This window comes from Abramis brama (genome assembly GCF_963993115.1).
Source record: "Abramis brama genome assembly, chromosome: 2".
Classification (NCBI taxonomy): Eukaryota; Metazoa; Chordata; class Actinopteri; order Cypriniformes; family Leuciscidae; genus Abramis; species Abramis brama.
Window position 1 is genome coordinate 40,309,257 of NC_139964.1, and position 19,755 is coordinate 40,329,011.

The 19,755-nt window shown below is 38.4% G+C and overlaps 1 protein-coding gene across 3 annotated transcripts in view; it reads right to left on the reverse strand.

Moving 5' to 3' along the window:
- The window catches only part of epha6 (eph receptor A6), a gene marked incomplete at its 3' end in the record, with an annotated part of 149,676 nt that overhangs the window by 8,335 nt on the left and 121,586 nt on the right, over nt 1-19,755 (reverse strand). For all 3 annotated transcript variants that reach the window (XM_084098966.1, XM_084098967.1, XM_084098968.1), the window contains exons 6-9: nt 3,193-3,317; nt 2,947-3,109; nt 2,388-2,496; nt 74-144 (exon numbers count right to left, since the gene is read on the reverse strand). In XM_084098966.1, coding sequence (XP_083955092.1) covers nt 74-144; nt 2,388-2,496; nt 2,947-3,109; nt 3,193-3,317 — 468 coding nt within the window. The remainder of the gene's footprint in view (nt 1-73; nt 145-2,387; nt 2,497-2,946; nt 3,110-3,192; nt 3,318-19,755) is intronic.

A 19,755-nucleotide genomic window follows, 5' to 3' on the forward strand; every position in this document is an offset into this window, starting at 1 on the left:
AAAATATGAATAAACAAGAATTATACAGTATGTGTGTATGTGAGTGAGTGAGTGTGTAATTAAGGTCTCATACCATGACCATTTTGATACTGCGTTCTTTTTTTGTCTTCTGACTTTATCTTAGATTTGATGTACCACTGACACCTGTTCAAGAAAAGAGAAATGTAACTGATCAATGATTTTGTTGACATACTGTCCACATTTAACACATTTAGAGACTGTCCGTGGTTCTGAAGTCAGTGTTTCTGTCTGTGGTCCTGAATGGACAGCACTCATGATCGGTAACCATAAAAACTCAAGACATATGGGTAAATGGCTCCTCAGAACCCTCAAATGTTGAAATTAAAAAGATGCTACTCCAGAGAGAACTTCTCAGAAGTGTTTGATTTCACTTTCACTTAATTTGATTTCTTTTCTCGACAAATGAGGACACTGATTCTGTCCATCATCAAGAGCTCTTGATTTATTTGAGAGCTGCTCACAAATCTGCAGGAGCAGCTGAACACGGTGCCATCAGCCCCTGCAGCTGTGCGAGGATGTGATGGCACAGGGTCTGTCTGACTGAGGTTTCACACAGCGCGCTGCACATGCTGATATTGCGAATCACAGGACTGTGTGGCATGTTTAAGCGTGCTGTCAGTCTCACAGCAGGCCATTTCATGGCAGCACACACGGCCGCTGCCGGGAGGCTGCAGCATTCCGACTAATTAGGCAGCGACATGGCTCAGCCAATCGGAAAATAGAAAGGTGCTCCGTGGCCAACAGGCCTATTAGGAGATGGATGGATAAGCAAGGAGCTAAATTAAGGGTAAATTAGTGAATGAAAGAAAATACATATCCATGACATCCATAGAAAGACAGACAGGCATAGATAGATAGATAGATAGATAGATAGATAGATAGATAGATAGATAGATAGATAGATAGATAGATAGATAGATAGATAGATAGATAGATAGATAGATAGATAGATAGATAGATAGATAGGCAGACATAGACAGATAGATAAATAGACAGACGGATGGATGGATGGATAGATAGGCAGACATAGATAGATAGATAGATAGATAGATAGATAGATAGATAGATAGATAGACAGACATAGATAGACAGACAGACAGACATAGATAGATAGATAGATAGATAGATAGATAGATAGATAGATAGATAGATAGATAGATAGATAGATAGACAGACAGACAGGCGGATGGATGGATGGATGGATGGATGGATGGATAAATAGACATTTAAATCAATGATTTATCCTTTAAATTTAATGATATTCAGAACAGAACAAGAATAAAAAAAATAACTATAAACAAGCCAAAACGAAATAATTTAAAGCGAAAGTGAAAGTAGGCGTTGGGCTCACGTATCGCTCTCGTCATTAGAATCAAAATGTTTCAACATTCGCGATGTATTTGGATGGTAAACTATTCTTTATTATAGGCTTTGTACTTCACTCACGTTCCAATATTGATGGAAAAAATCATCCTCTTCACACGCGCAAAAATGTGCTTGGAAACATCACAGTGGAGCGGTGCTTACGCTGAATTGTACGAACTGTACTACTGACTATTTGAACAGAGCAGTGTAATTTTTATATGTTAGGTTGACTATTTTATTATTATATTTTATTACGGCTATAATGAACAGGCTGCGATGTCAAGATTGCAATGCTGGAATAGGCTATGTTGTGTGTGTGTGTGTGTGTGTGTGTGTGTGTGTGAGGCGCGGGCGCGATCGAACAGTGGAAACATAAAAACATACTCATGTTCATACAAGACATCATTCAAACTGCAAAGTGTTGCAAAACGTTGGTGGATATTTTGCAAATAATTTAATATGTTTTGTGATATGTTTTACAGTTTGTTTTCAGAAGTTTCAAAGAGTTAGTAAAAGAGTAAAGAAAAAGTTAAAACTTTTTTATTTAAGTATCTATTTTTTATTAAGTAGCCTATTTATTTTGAATTAATACATAACCTCATTGTATTAATTTATAATGTAACACTATAGCGTGACATTTGTGTCAATAATCGTAAAGCACAGGTGACTTGTGGTGGTGACTCTGCGTGGTGGGAGGGGGCCCCCAAATCAAATTCTGCTTAGGGCCCCCAAAAGGCTTGGGCCGCCACTGGATAGATAGATAGATAGATAGATAGATAGATAGATAGATAGATAGATAGATAGATAGATAGATAGATAGATAGATAGATAGATAGATAGATAGATAGATAGATAGATAGAGATGGATGGATGGATGGATGGATGGATGGATGGATAGATAGATAGATAGATAGATAGATAGATAGAAACACAACATCTGTTCATCAATCCTGGAGCGTAGAGAATCAAATCTGCCCTCTCATTATTTGCTCCCTAATTACCTGCCAGTGATGAGAAGGAAGAGGGTAAGAATGACGAGGAGAGAGAAACCCCCCACTGTGGCTGTAACAATCACCAACACCTGGCCCTGATCAGCTGCCTCCTCAGAGTCTGACATAGTGAAAGATAGTGAGTGAGTGTGTGCATTTGTGTGCATGTGAGAGAGAAAGAGAGAAGAAAAAACAAAGAAGCACAAAACAATAAAGTCACTTTTCACACGTCCATGTGATCGTTGTGGTCAGTGGGGTTGTGTAACAGTTGCAGACTGACATTCATGATGTCCACAAGCTCATTCTATCAGACTCAGAAATAGCCTTAATGCCAGGCGAGAGGTTGGTAGGTGTTTACATACATTCTGTGCACTTAAATAAGCCAAACAGCATTCAAGAACTGAAATCATAGGCTATTCATGGTAAACAGAAAATGTTCCTGTCAAACATTTTTTTTAAACTCTACTCACGCAGCTGACATGGTATGACCACAATCTTAGAAAATTGGACATAACTGCAGCATTTTAGGCTAACAGGTATTGAAATGAGGCATTTTTAGAGAAACGCTTACTCTCGTCTCCTGTGGCGAACTCAAACTTGGGGCTGTAACTGCTGAAGCCAGCGAGGGTACGAGCGCGCACATGGAACGCGTAAACCGTTGAGGGCTTTAGTCCCGTCACTATTGCGCTTGGAGATTTTGTGCGTGTAGAGGAGTAACTTAACTGTTCCTGTTCCTAAACATAAAGAGATTTTATTTAGCATAATGATCTTATGTAACGTTTATTATGTAAAGATGTTTTCAGTCTTGGTGAGTTACCTTTTCATAATATTTGATCTCGTAGTCCAGGATGGCAGCATGTGGCAGTTCAGTTTCCTGCCAGGAGAGGGCGATACTAGTTTGAGATGCCCAGTCCTTTCTCACCACACCTACCAGAGATGGACCTGAGAGGTAAAAACAGCTAGTTAGTGAGGGTGATTTACTATTTAGATTTGCATATGCATGTGCTGAAAATGGGTTTGTTACTTCAAGCTTCACTTTACTCCCATCTGGTGCTCAAAAAGATAAACAGCACCAACGAAGCCATTGTCTCATAATGCCATGTGCTATAATGAGTCCTTTTACAATTTGTGACCCTGGACCACAAAACCAGTCTTATGGGTAATTTTTTTAAAATTGAGATTTATACATCATCTGAAAGCTGAATACATAATCTTTCCATTGATGTATGGTTTGTTAGGATAGGACAATATTTGGCCGAGATACAACTATTTGAAAATCTGGAATCTGAGGGTACAGAAAAATCGAAATATTGAGAAAATCGCCTTTAAAGTTGTCCATTTCTATTGGCGATAGTGCTGCATCCATTCACAAAAATAAATGTTTTATATATTTAAGGTGGGAAATTTACAAAATATCTTCATGGAACATGATATTTACTTAATATCCTAATGATTTTTGGCATAAAATAAAAATCTATAATTTTGACCCATACAATGTTTTGTTGGCTATTGCCACAAATTGTGATCCAGGGTCACATATGCTTTAAAATAATACGCTTGGGTGTCTCTAATTCAATTGTATATTAATCAATGCTGTAAATTGATTGAAACATTGAAACAGTAAATGCACATAATGTAAACCCCACTTAAATGTCTTTAAAGGTGACATATTATGCCCCTTTTCACAAGATGTGATATAAATCTATGGTGTCCCCAGAATGTGTATGTGAAACCTTACGGAGAGACTCAGGAAGAGGTTGCAACTTTTAGACTGAATGGTTAGTGGATAAATTTATGTAGTTGTTGTGGAGTTACATTGATTCGTCTCATTGACTTGCATGTACCGTCATGTTTAACTTTTACATACGTTGACATGTTTCCCTGAGGTCTTTATAAGACAGCTGTGACATTTTTTGGTCAAATAGTGTTCTGTACTCGTCTGTGCAGCCAACGACAGAACAGTTTGCATGCTTTGCTCCAACTTTTGCCATTGTGTTAGAACTGGTTACACTGTTGTCGCTTGCGAAACCAAATGGCGGCGCCATGGGTGGAAACGTGCAGATTAAGGGGCGGTGATATCATAATAAGATCCCCTTCCTACGTCAGAAGGGGAGCGGAATCTGATCGGCTTATTTTTTTGACATGCTTGCAGAGAAAGGCTTACCAAACCAAAGTTACTGGGTTGTCACTTTTTTATGCACAGGGGACCCGATTATAGCATTTAAACAGTTTTTCATGATATGTCCCCTTTAATCAAGAATTTAATGTTTATTTACTGTAGGTACAATCTCAACATCTATTAATAAGAAAGCAAAACTTCTAGAACTGCATGCATCTTGCGGAAGAACATAGTAGCCGGAGTTACTTCTCTCTGTTTATGTCTGTGACGCAGGTATTGGGCTACTCCGCAGTGTTACGACCCATACCAGTCTAAAATAGTCTGAATATAAACACGTATTATAGGTGTACCATAGTGATTCAGGATAAGACAAAAACATGGTTTGAAAAATGGATTCTTGATGCACTCGCTTATTATGATTTTTTTGTAAATGTTGTACACAAAAAAAGTTACGGACAGCAGCTTTAACTTTTTGAGCTTAAATCGGATATAAGGAGTCACTTGGGTAATGTGGTTTTCAGCCAAAAAGCTTTGGTTATCATAGCACATGTGATTGCAAAACAAATCAAGCTCTGACACTTTGTTTCAGTTTAAGAGAAATGTGTTTTTTTCTTTTAACACAAGCTTTTGAAACTTTTGCTTTGAAGCTCTGCTTATATGAAGATAATGCACTCAGTCATGGCTCAGTCAGGTGGAAGAACCCAAGAAAAAAAACACAAGGAAAATCCATTAAGGCTCTGTGTCTAAAGCCATTTGCAATTAGCACAATTAGTGAAGTCTATAAGCCTCTGCACTTAAGATGATGGTACGTGCACATTCATACTTAAACACGCTCGAACAATCGTGTGCACCACAAAAACTGTTTGCTGCTTCTTTCTAATACTGTACGTTTTAACAGAAACCATTTCGCTTTTTTTCTTCCCCTTTCACCCCATCGACTGAAATGACGCCCACAGGTAGGTGGAGCCCATCTCTAATTGAATCCTGGAGCAGATTAAAGTAGTGGGTGAATGGCATTAGCCAGCTTGATTGAATTTCTCCCAGGTAAATATTCACTCTTGAAGCCCACAGAGACTGCCAGCACGGTAATCACAACCTCTGTCAAAGTAATCAATCTCTCACTGTTAAAACAGCTGGGAAAATATAAGGGGTGGACAGGGAACGGGAGGGTTTTAGGTATAGCAAAGTTGCAGAGAGAGAGAGAGCGAGGGGATTTAGGCAGCCGGTAAACAGCAGAGAGCGGCGTTCAGTGATGTGCAGTATTGGGCGGAACTGCCTGAGATCCTGTGGGATATCAGCAAAGTGATTTGGAAAGAAAATAAGAGAATAAGGCATCAGTTTTGCTAAGGTTACCACCTGTGACACAATCTCTCTGTCTGTTTGTCTCTCTCGGTAACCACAAGGGCTTTATCTAAATGTGCAATGCTGTCTATCTTCCATCTACTATGTCTCTACAAATTTGCGCGTTGGAGATATATTGGAACGGTGTTTGATGAAAACCCCATGTTGTTTGTCTGATTTGACTGCGGCGGGAGAAGCTACGTGCTGGATCTCTCTCATGAGAGACAGCTCATCTTTTATTGAGAAGGGACGGACAGTGCAGCCTGTGACATTTGACTACTTTAGACATGCGTGAGGAGGAAACATGTAGGTTTGCACAGAAATATTGAAGTCAGAGCGACTGTGGAGAACAGGCAGCACCTTAATAAATGATGAAGCTTCATCATGTCTCTATTTACAGAGGTAGAGATTGATTTCAGAATGGAATATTATCCAGGAACAGAGAGGGCAAAAAAAAAAAAAAAAAGTATATTTCTGATTCTGTGACTGCCTGAACTTAGCTGGAGTCGTCAGCCAGTGAAAGGGCAAGAGGATGAACTTGGCTGCAAAAACAAAATGACATTATGACTCAAAACAGACCCAGTGAAGGACAGCTGAGGGTTAGTTCACAATTTATTCAATATTTATCTTTATCTATCTTAATCATTAATGACACGTTGGACAATAAGTCAGAAACCATTCTGAAACACATACACTAGCGTTAAAAAAGTGGGGTCAGCAATTTATTTATGTTTCGATACTTTTATTCAGCATAGATGCAATTAATTGATCAAAAGTGACAGTAAGACATTTATAATGTTACAAATATGTTGATTCATCAAAGAATTCTGAAAAAAGTATCACAGTTTCCACAAAAAAATTAAGTTTTTTAACATTGATAATAATAAGAAATGTTTCTTGAGCACCAAATCAGCATATTGGATCATGTGACACTGAAGACTGGAGTGATGGCTGCTGAAAATTCAGCTTTGTCATGACAGGAATACAGTAAATGACATTTTAAAATATGTTAGAAAACAGTTTTTTTAAATGGTACTTGTAAATTAATGCATGTTTGATCAAATAAATGCAGCCATGGTGAGCATAAGAGACTGTTTTAACATTAACAGAGGTGTAAAGCGTACCTGAAAACCATAATTGAGTACAAGTAGAGATAACTTACAGCAAAAATTACTCCATTACAAGTTATAGCCAATACTAAAGTATTTTACTGGTACTGAATTTAGGCTCAAAGATGTACTAGTCCTCAACACCTAAGAGACATGCCAGTGAAGAGATTGGGGAGAAAAATCACATTGTTTCTGAAATCGAAATAAAACTGAACAACCTAATATTGCAATAAATCAAGCTCGACACAACAGCCTCTTAAACGTCTACAAACACAGTCTCAGTTAAGCTCAAGAGCTCAAAAAGGCATAAGTAAACCAATATCATCTAAAAAGGTCTTTTCGGTATAAGGGATAAATAAAACAATATTAAGTAAAATTAAACAGTCAAAGCCAACTTGCACTGGATGTTCTGGTTTCGGCCTCATCACTGGCTGAAGCCATGTCCTTATCTCATATATGCGATTCAGTAACTAACCTGCTTATGCACTCACATTCACATAAAGTAGCCTTGTTGACAAGTTTGGCTGAGAAAGGGCAAAATGCACAAGATACAATGTACCTTTAATGCTCCGTAGATGGCGATATCACTTATTTTGTAGCAGAAATTAACTGCTGCAGAAAAAGTTAGGTGCCATGCAAAATGTAATGAGTAATTACAAATTAAAAAAATTAACATGCTGTATACTTGATGAAAGTGCAGTCAAGTAAAAGTGGCTAATATCTTTGATACTAGCACAAAGTATTAAAAAAGACAAAAAGATACTTGATATGGACATTAAAGTCTCTTTTTGAACTATTGATTGGTTTCGCATGCAATCCAATAAGACAAATGCATTTTTGGTATTATTTTACGGTACATTATCTTGTTTTTCAAAATTATCACATATTTTGGGGTTTGGGTTATTTGACACTTTTTATTGAATAAAAGGAAATGAAACTTCATGTTCAACATGTCAGACACTTTCATGCTTACTGCTAGGCCATGATTCTGAAGAATTCAAAAAGTTTTGATGATGTTCCTGACAAAAACTTAAGCATTTTTGTTAACTGAATTGGTCTTTTGCCTGTGTGGTATGTATGTTGAATTGTCATAACAAGCCTTAGTTGTTAATTAGCCTGAAGCACCAAGGATCACGCAAGAAGAAAGTGAAAGGAGAAACAGCAACACGTTATTTTACAGTGTCCTTGTTATACAAGTTACATGTTACTGTGGTAATTACATGCAGCTAACCCTAAACCAACCCCTAATCCTAACCCTATAGAAAGTACATGTAGTTAACTATTATTACTCAGTACTTAAATGTATAATTACACTGTAACACGGACACCTTAAAATAAAGAATAACCGGATAAACTGCTAACACAAACACATCCAAACATATACGTTCAAAAAAGAGGCAAAACTGAGGCACTAATGTACAGTCATTATGCGGAGCTGACCTGCAGTTTTATTTTAATTAGCTTTCCTTCTCTGCTAAGGGGATCTCACATTGACTCTTACACCTGCACAATGCCTAAATTATGACTTTCCCTCGTAATGAGAAATCATACCACACTAGTGAAGCAATCATAATAATATGATAATTGGATGTTGCTTATTTTCGCAGGATACATTTTTACCTTGCATTCTCTCAGAGAGTTTGCCAAAATTACAGTAAAAGGAAATGTGGCACAATTTAATAAAAGAGACACATTAAAATGCACATGCACACGCTTGTGGGCACACATAGTGAACACGCAACCTAAATTCTTGTTTTATTGGCGATAGAAACTGTCCTGACACCTACATGTCTTGTCGATTTCAAAAGATTTATTGCATTTATGAGAGGAAATGAGTGGAAATGAGAACCCTGTTAATGCACAGCCACCCCCCCCCCCTTCCTAGAATTATATACAAGATTAAACAGAAATGCTTCCTATAGCTCCTATAATCTTCTCCTCTAAGTGTATCTCATATAGTCAAGTTACAATAAGTGAACACACTCTTCTGAGAGTGCGAACCTGAGCTCACTACAGCTAAGCAGAAATGTGTAGGTGGAGTTGTGGGATAGTGGTTAGCACACAGGCTCCAGACATACTGAACTGTGGTGTGCATGTGAGAGATGTAGGTTTGAATCCAGTTTATATAAATAATAGAATACAAAACAGTTGATGGGCCCCATTGACTGCCATGGAAGTTCTTCAAAATATCTTCTTTTGTGTTCAGCAGAAGTAAGAAATTCATACCAGTTTGGAACAACTCAAGGGTGAGTAAATGATGACAGAATGTTCATTTTTGTGTGAACTATCCCACTAATAAAACAAGATCAAGTATATGAAGTTCATTTTCTAAGTGAGTCAGGTGTTAAGCAATATATTAACAATCAGGGTTAATCTTACCTTAATTTAGACTTAATTTAAACATGTGGAATGTTTGCTTTCTGTTTACAGCAGCTGAGGTTTCATCTCTCCGACTGTGAATGAGTTTACCAGGTGCTCTGAGATCGGGAAGATCCAACACAGAGTTTGACAAGGCCATGTTTGATTTGTTGTCGGCAATGAAAACAACTCCAATTCAGATTCAGAGATGAATAATGAGAGACGATCAAGTATTTGTCTAAACACACTCAAAAGTCATCCACCCCCAGATACACACGCGGGTCTCTCAGAGGCTCACAAACAGCAGCAATTAACTGGAGAATGAAGGCAGCTGCAGTAAATATGCAGTCGATACGGCAGAACTCAGGATGAGTGCCGATCACGTGATTACAAAGGCATGTGAGATGTGCACAAGCTTATTCTTTCTGTAATAACTGTGCATGGATGTAAGGGTCGGTATGTTTATGAGTGTGTACAGGGAGTATAAAAGTCTCTGTGTGTGTGTGTTTGCATGATTTGAGAGTCAGAATACCTTTTTATAGGCGAGTCGATATTTGTTTCAAATAAACTGACTTTTTGGTAAAAGCAGTGAGGCATTACTACATCGAACACAAGCAGTTTGAGCTGAAGGGAGTCGGGTCATCATAATCAATATTAATTCACTCTTTTTGTAGTTCAGTGGTAATTAACAAGCTACAGTGAATTAGTGTCCCACCTCTGTCTCTTCAAGCTCATTGCCGGTGATACGTTTCAAAACAAATGTGAAATTTATATGTTTCCGATACTAGTATAAATAGGATAACAGATGGGGCGGCAGTTGTGTGAAATACAATGCGATTGAAAACTGAAAAAGCCAATCAAAACATCAGCTCAGTTCGGCTCCTAAGCCAGCTGTGCCAAGCAAAAATAAGATGAAAAGAGCAAGAGAGAGGCTGGAAGTGAGTGAGAAAGTAATAATAAAAAAAACCCCAGTAGATTGTCTCTAGGAATAATTGTTTGTTCCGGTAACAGATTTGTCTTGGAGTGTGGGAAAAAATAGATGATATTCTGTTCCCCTCCCCTGTCCAACCAGATCTTAATTACGGGACCTATATGGGCCATTATGTGCCAACACCTGGCCTCATGGGGAAAATTTGTACATTGCATAATTTTTCACTTTGAGCTGTTCCCACTGCCAGGAAAAATAAATAGCTAAATATATAAATAAAATCAGAGAGCCACAGAGAGAAAGTGAGAGAGTGAGGGAAGGAGGTGGTAAAAAATAACATAAATAGGCTCTCTAATCCCCCTTTTCTCTCCGCTCTAGGTAAAGACAGAACAACAAAGATTAGAAGAAAATTGCAGAAGTGTAAATACGTTCGCAAAGCTAGATGTCTAGAGAATAAAGCGGAAAAAAAAGAAGCTTTGAACACCATTCTAAGTGAACTGAGAGAAGAAAATAATGACTTGAAAAACAATGTACTCTACATTACTGTAACAGAAGCAAGGTTGCCTTAAACTACAGAGGAAGCAACAAATTAAATAAACAATCCCTGTATATTAGCCAGGCAGCACTCCTTTGGCCTGCAAGGATTAATATATCATTGCAATATACAATAATAACAAAAGAAGAGTCCAAACATCCAATGAAAACATCCACTGGAAAGATCTACGTTCTGAATTACATGTCTGATTGTCAGACTAGAAAACATGTGTTTTATTCTGCTGACAAGCCAGTGACCACCATGACCACCAATGAAAACACCTTACACAACTAAAACCAAAAATAGCTTATGGAAAAGTCCTGCAAAGTTACTACCGGTAGGCTCACACAGACTTTTTCAGATTTTCTGAGATGATTTTGATGGAAAATTCTGTACAGTAAACATGGTCAAATGTTCTAAATGGTGCTGAGAGTACAACAGTAGCTGCATTTATATGGACCCTAATAATCCAATTGTAATCGAACTAGTAGCACAATCAGAATAAAAAGTCTCATGTAAACACATCAATCAGAATGAATTGGCCAGATCTGATTAAAATTTCATTCAGATTGCAAGGGGTGGTTTATTCCTTTTGTAATCCGATCAAGAGTACATGTAAACAATTGATCGGATTGAAACCCGAAACTGGAAAGTGCTGCGCATGTGCAATGACAGAAATAATGTCATGACGTGTGACGCGCGGAACGACCTGTTCATCTTGTTGAATTGTGTCATAAATGACTGTAGTCTGTGTCATTCTAAAATTCTTCTTCCACTCATCTTCTGTGAAGTGGAGCAGGACAACATCCCAGCAGTCCTTGTTTCAGACTCTCATCCACAGATGACTGGTTTTGGGTGCGGGAAGGGACTTTTTTACCGCTTGATAAATATAAGTCTGCTTTTTAAAACAAAGAAAAGGAGAATGGGTGGTATGCAACAACAGCGGGGAACTCTTTATATTCGTGCGGTGTGCACATGTCAACAGATGAAATCCAGTCAGAAGCTTGTGACATAAATGCACACATCAACCCGATCACTTTTTTTAGCATTCATGTAAACGCTATGTTCGGATTCATCAATCATCGTGAATTAATTCAGATTGAAGCAAAAAAAAGTTTCCATGTAAACGTAGCTACTTTTATGTTTAGCTTTCAGCATTAAAGCATTTAGCATTACAAAGTTAATTGGTAACACATTACTATGTCTTCACTGGGCATGACCGTTGTTCCGTCGCTTTGTGTTGTGTCACAACAGATTAAGGCTGTCTAGCAGTGGACAAATTACACAATTTTACAATAAATGGGATAGAAATAATTTGACAGTTAAGATTAGTTAAATATTATTTATTGTCAGCCAAAAGTTTTATGAAACAGCAAAATCCATTTATAAATAAAATAACCAATAACCTGCTTCTGATTGCTTTTAGAGGGAAAAGCTGCATAGACTGGTCTAGGATCAGTTTTCTCCGTAATAATAGCATATTGGCGATTTGGCAAATTATCTAGTGCGTAGCCTCAGACCACAGATTGGTGGTCTGTGTTTGCAATCTGGAGAGCGCCAATGGTTTCTATTTACAATGTGTTTTTGCAGCGTATAGCAGTGGCCAATTAGAGGTGTTTAAGTTAGAAGCCACTTACCTCTCAAAGCCAGAGTTTTTGTTCAGTGCTGAGTACTGAGGATTTCGTTCTCAAATCCTCTCATTATAACAAAGTGTAAAAAAGGCTATTGTTTGCTGTCACTCTAACCTCTCTCTTTTAAATCTCACCCTCTGTACATCGAGGCACACGCATACGCAGCACCTTGCCTGAGCCAATCAGCGTCCAGAAACCTTGATCACGTGATCTCAGTGATCTCCACGTAGTTCAGTACAGCGGAGACGCACGTTAAAGTGACAGCGGCATAATAAGTGTTTATATTTCACCTAACTGACGAGGCGTTGTGTATGGAAGCTTGTTTCCGCCACAGAATAAAACTTTGTAAAGGATAATTGTGCCTTTCTATCTCATGATTTAGAGTTTACATCTCTAGTTCTCTCACTGCAGCGGAGAAAAAAAGTCAGAATTGCAAGTATCTCGCAGTTCTGACTTCTTTTCTCAGAATTGTGAGATATAAACTCGCAATTGAGAGTTATAAAGTTATATAAGTTTATATCTCACAATTATGACTTTATAACTCACAATTACGTGTTACGACGCTTTCTTTTCAATAACTGCATAGCAACGACTCAATTTTCCAAAAATACGCTTTGGTAGTATGCTAACGGAGGTTTGGGCTGTTAGTAAGATGCGAAAGTAGTTGTTTCATTTCGTGGCCGCACTACCACCTGGGGTGTGCTTTTTTATTCCACTTTTCCTTATATTTTTTATTCTTTTATTAATTTTACCTGTCAATACTTCAGAGTGTCTTCACTCACCACCATATTTCTTATGCCGTGTCCACTGTCCGCTGCAGTGTGAAAACTGCACTCAATACATCGCTCAATGCCGCTGTAAGTCGATGCTGGGCGGAAAAAGGTAGAACGATAGAAATGATAATGCACCAATTACAACAAAGAGTCGCGAGTTTACACCACCCCATTGGACACACAGTTAAATGGGAAGCTAACATGACAGTAGATTATGGAATTTCGAAGCCAAACCCCACCCCCCCCAAAAAAACAAGCGAGTATACAGAAATCTGAAAGAGATCTATGCAGGGCTCCGGTTTTGTGTGGGTCTGCTCACAGGAAATCACACTGAATTACAGAAACATCTGAAAAGGCACAGACTGAGGAGACCAATTTCACATTTTGATAGACTTGAATCAGACGGATAAAATCATTATGATGTCTGACAGGATTAATCTGGGCTTATTAAGTTCATAATTGCATATTAATATGCCATTTTGCCAATGCTATCAGTGGGCAAGCAAATACATCTTCATTAGAGTTTAAACAGGTGACTGCCATTTCACTCTTATGGTCTGTGTTGTTGACAGAAATTGAACAAGAATTGCAATCCATCCATCATCCTCTTAAATTCGCAATGGAAAACAAAAACAGAAAAATTGGGGAATAGATAGAGAGAGAAAAAAAAAGAGAGAGAAAGACAGATGGCACCAAAATTGCAACAGTTCGTCTCTGTTCTCCGATTTATTAACAATGCCCAGCACATATACATTAGCATTCCACTATTCAAACAATATGTGTGCAATCACCATCAGCCTGCCACTCACTTGAAAAGACACAGTGCAGTTAACTCTCCATTATAAAGCCCTTCAGGGGAGTAAGAAAGCTCTGCTCAGTCCAGAGAGCTTTCAGGGCTGCCGTGGGGGTCAGAAGTCTGGATGTCTGTCTCTGTGTTCTGTGGCACACAGTCTGTCAAAATGGAGGCAGTCACCCTCCTCTTTCCCCTTTCCTTGTATCTTTCCGTCTATCTGTCTATCCCTGGGGGACTGCGAAGTGTCAGTCTATGTCTTTTCCTCTGCTCGGCTCAGTAAGGTCTATGGACGTTTTGGCCTCAGATACATTCAAGACATACTCCTCACCCCCTCTCTCTGTCCCATACAGTCAAATAAATTATTTTCAATCAATTATGAAACTGATACTGATGATACTGACACACACGCGCGCACACACACACACACACATATATATATATATATATGTATGTATATATATAGGCCCTATATTAGTTTTTGTTATTTTAGTAATAAAATTATTTATTATGAAAATACAATTTTTATTTATTTTGGCAAATAAGGTTAAATGAATTTACCTTGGAGCGCGCAGCTTTGTATGATGCGTTGACGTAATTTCCACTGAAACAGGAAGCTAAGGCGGGACATATTGAATGGCTCCTCCCCCTTTTCAAATAGCCAATAGCGTTTAGTTTACCTCACAGACTGCACGTTGTACTTGACAGCACCATGGAAGCGAATCCGAGCGCTGATGATATGTTGGATTCAAAGTGAATAAATTCTAGCCATTTCATTCTTAACCAACGTACAGTTGGAAAATGGAATAAAACTCGAGTGTTTGAGCAACCGAACACACATCTCCAACCCATATTGCTCCTTGACATGTCAACATTCGCTTTGGCCAGGTGGTATTTATAGCATATAGGGGGCAGGACGCATTAGATTCTAGAGAGCATTTGATTGGACAGAAGATGTGATGAGAAGCTGAAGTCCGCGGTGATGCAATAAAAATCCGTGATCCATTTTAGCGGAAGTGTGAGAGTGTAAGTTTTGAATGCTTATATCACCTAAATGCGATGATTAGGGTTGGAGCTAAACTCAGTGGCCCTCCACACCAGCATTGCCCATCCTTGCCCTATACTAACCCTACCCCTAAACCTACCTATCACAGGAGAACTTTATACATTTTTACATTTTCAAAACATTTTGTGTGATTTATAAGCTGTTTTCCTCCCTAGTCCCTAGAAGGGCAAAAGCAATCCTGGTGGAGACATTTGGTCCCCATAACGTAAAGAATACCAGGTGCACACACACACGCGCGCGCGCACACACACACACACACACACACACACACACACACACACACGCACGCACACACACACAGCCCAACCCCCTGTCACTTATCTATCCCCTACCACTGGTCTGAGGTGCTCCGAGCCTCCCAGCTCTGTCTAAAACTGACAATGAAGGGCTCCGTCGAGGCCACTGCAGTTAAAAGCCCCTAAAACACACTGGGATGTAATGTTAAATAAATGACAAACGGCTCAGGGATGAGGGTGTTCGGTCAGTACTCAGGGGCCATATTGTCTGAATGAGGACAGCTTGAGGAAGTAGTGTAAACATCACAGCATTAAAAAATCTAAATTACTATGTATCTAAATAAAGTAACTTATCTTACAAGAGATTGCCGTCAATTGCCAGCATGCAAAATGCAATAACTTTCAATTTTGCTATTTATTTTCCCTTTTCTTTATTAAAGTTGTGTCCATTTGGAATAGTGTGTATTTGAATTACAATATCATAGTGCATTATTTGTCTTTTTTTTCATGCGCAGTCTCATCGCTAAAATAGATTACGGCTGGCTGAGTAATTTTTTTAAATGAGATTTGGCCAGCTAGTTTAATATCTTAGATTGCCATTTTATTTGTGTGGGTCTTATTGGTGACGTACAAAGCTTGAATAATTTACGTTTTTTTACACATTTTTCTTTATGAGAAAAGCTTTTTATTGAATAACCTCTATATTTCAGTGCAACTGACATTTTTATACCAGAGCATCTGAGAGTGGTACTTTCATTAAAAAATAACAGACGCCGCCTGGAATTGATTTGGTCTGAAATTCTACGGATCAGTATAGACAGATGAGAGAAAATGAGTAGGCTAAAGATATAGACGGACAATCACACAAAGACTATAATTCCCTATATTTGCTATTGCTGTGATTTTATTAGCCACATAAGTTAGTACAGCAAGACTATAGCATTGCAAACATTTACCATGCATGCTGGTAACAACCCTACATGAAAAACCCTACATGGTTTATCTTGGATAGTGCCAGACCAACATGTCCATTCAGCCATGTTCCACAAAAATAGCTAATGAAACTGATTAAACAATTTAATCTTGTCAGGTTTGGCTAGTTAAAAAGACAGTTGGGGAAACCAGCAAACCAACATCCCAAAAAGCAATATTTGCCCATTTAACCTTTTAATCTTTGGTAGATTTTCCACTAAAATACATAGTAACATATGCATTATTGACTAATACCCCTTTATCACAGTGTTATCATACCAGTAACAGCAACTATGGTTTGGTTATGTGAAAATTGTTGTTGTTATAATACATTTTTGGAATCCCTGCTGGGGAAAAACAATGCTGTTGGCTGGTTTTAGAGGGGTTTTGGGTGCTTATCAGCTTGACCAAGCTGGAAAATCAGAAAGACCAGAAAATCTAAGCTGATTTTTTTTTTTTTTCTAGCAGGCATGGTGTGGGAAAAAGGTTATGTAACTACACTGTGGGAAAACAAAACATTAGCACCCCAAGGAACAAGTGGTAGCATCGGTTTCAGAGAATTAACCTGTTAAAAACCTGCACTGCTGCAGTAATGCTTGTGAGTGAACGTTTATAAATACTGGAGGACTCGAGGGAAATGTGTGTGCGTGCTTGTCTTGTTGGCCTGCCAATGTGTCAGCAGTGTGCAGGTCCACATGGATATGCATGCATATATCAATGTGTCCAAGCGTGTGTGTGTGTGTGTGTGCGCGCTTTGTGTAATTTAGAGTTCCTCTGACATTATGCAAGCCGACAAACATTCTGACACCTTGCTTTTGACGATTCAATCCAAAGCCTAAAAATAATAAATAAATATATAATTCAGAGTTAGGAACTGCACAACATGTAGCCTCTCAGCCCCTGGAGAGAACATTTTAATTTGATATGTCTCACACACACATACTCATCCACTCTTCAGGAATACCTCAAACACACATATCTAAAAAAATACATCCACCCACCCCCGTTCAAAAGCAACGGCAGCACAGAAACAGTGCTCAGCATTAATGTCTGTTTCACTTTCAGCTCCCCACTAGTATTTCTAACATAACATTTCAGTCTGACAGTATATTTGTGCTGTAACTTACTCTGGCACACTGTGCTGTGGGCTTCTTCTTAAAGACATGGATGGGTCAAACAACATCTGCCAAATCCCAATATTGCTTTATGTTTACAGAGAATGACTGCACAGTGCGTTGACCAAAAATGCATTGAAAACTTCACCATAGAGCTTAACACATTCACATTACTGTAGAGTTGCATCATACTGTGAGCTTTAAGCCCCTGTTGGCTGAGCTTATTTAAAGTTGCAGTTTGTGTCATTAACAGGACCAAAGATAATTGCACAAAAATTACGGACACGGCTTAGATTAAGCCAGCATTAGGCCATAGTAAGTAACTATTATAAACGTGTCTTAGAAAAAACAAACAAAAAAACATTACTTCTGAGGCAAAACAATGGCACTGACTATGTCAGTGCAAGTTTCTTTCAGGTAAAACAGCTCAGACATGCATTTTAACTTGATGTACTAAAATAACTAAAACTAATATAGGGACTATATATATATATATATGTGTGTGTGTGTGTGTGTGTGTGCGTGTGTGTGTGTGTGTGCGCATGTGTGTGAGTGTGTGTGGTGTGTGTGTATCTATAATGTCAATAATGTGTAGTTATGTAAACTTTTTCCCACACCATGCCTGCTAAATATATATATAAATATATATAATATTTTAACATAAAAAAATACACACTGTAGTTTTAAATGGTATATGGTATAATGGTATATGAAACACTTTGACAACTTTTGCAAATTAACTGAAGACTTTTGTGTTCAACTAACCAGTTTGGGTTAGTAGGGGTTCACAGAGGCATAAAGAAGTTTCAGATCTATTAAACATGCTTCAATCACTCTGTGAGAAGCTGAGGGTCTGATATTTTTGATGTAATATGAATGTGTCTGAGTGGCAGTGAGAGTTCACCATTAAGTCTTGTAGATCTCTTGAATCATGATTCATTGGCTCAGCCTTCTCCATGGCAAGAACCACCAGCTCATTAATACTGCACTGGTTCTGGAACTGGAGGTTTGTTGGCCCCTTGCCCCATCATCACCCTTGTGGGGTTCTCCGCAGAGCCCAGCTCAATCCCAGGGTCACTCCCCTCAATCTGACCTCTATTAACATTTGATGTAGGGCTAAATAGACACTGTGGAGAAAGATTTGCTACTACGAATCTTACTGAGATATATTGTAATGAGTTGCGGGTTTTAACTTCGGCTACTTTGACGTGATCTTCAGTACAGGATGTTGTGAATTTATAGCATTAAGCATTTGTACAGATGTAGAATAAAATACAAGTACTGTGTCATTGTTGAAGCTATTGCAAACATGCCATTGAATACTGTGACATTATGTGGGACTTTTACATATGATCAGGATCACCTTGCTTACTCTAACCTAAACCTATACTTATTGCACTAAATAAAGCCTTAAATCAAGTAGTATTTACAGTGTATTAAAAACGTACAACATTGGACTCTACTGACTAGTGTTGTAATTCTCGAGACTGGACTTGGTCTTATCTATCTTGAGTCCAAGACCATGTACTGTATTCATGATCTTTGTCTTGTCGAGTCTTTGGGATTCTTAACTCGGATTTGACCCTCTTCTGGTCTTAGTCTTGACTCAGACTCAACCTACTCAGGTCTTGGCTGTCAGGGTCACATTATGTATCAATGTAAAGTCAAGTCAAGTCACCTTTATTTATATAGCGCTTTTTACAATACAGATTGTATCAAAGCAGCTTCACAGTGATAACATGAAAACAATACAACAAAGTTTGTTTCTAGAAGAAAATTGCGTCATCGTCCACCTTAAAGCAACACTATGGAACTTTTCCTCTGCTGTCCCCCTACAGATAGGAAGCGGAATTGTCCATTACTGCTGTCGTCAATCATTCAGCCTACATGCAGCCTACTGTCGCACACATGTCCACTGTTTATCCAGCACCGGCTTTGGAATGAACGATGTCCACAGACAAGGTAGAGTATGATGCATGATTTTATGAAAGTATGATGTATTGCGACATCAGAAATTAAGAAAAACAAAATAATGACTATTGTAACGCTTGCCGTAAAGCAAGTCAAGTTTGTAGTTTTCTTATGTCTCATTAGAACTACAGAAACGCGACCCGATCTGGCAATCTTACATAGTGTGGTTATAGCAGATAAAGGACCGCAAAGCGGAGGCATAAGTGCCTTTCACCCTGTTACGACTTGATGAACCACTGAAACGATTTTGGAAACATTATTTTAAGGTAAAAAATGTTACATAGTGTTGCTTTAAGTAAGGCAGATCTATAATATTGTTGAATATTAAATGTCCCCAACTAAGCAAGCCAAAAGCCAAGGCAACAGTGGCAAGGAACCAAAACTCCATCAGGTGACAGAATGGAGAAAAAAACCTTGGGAGAACCCAGGCTCAGTC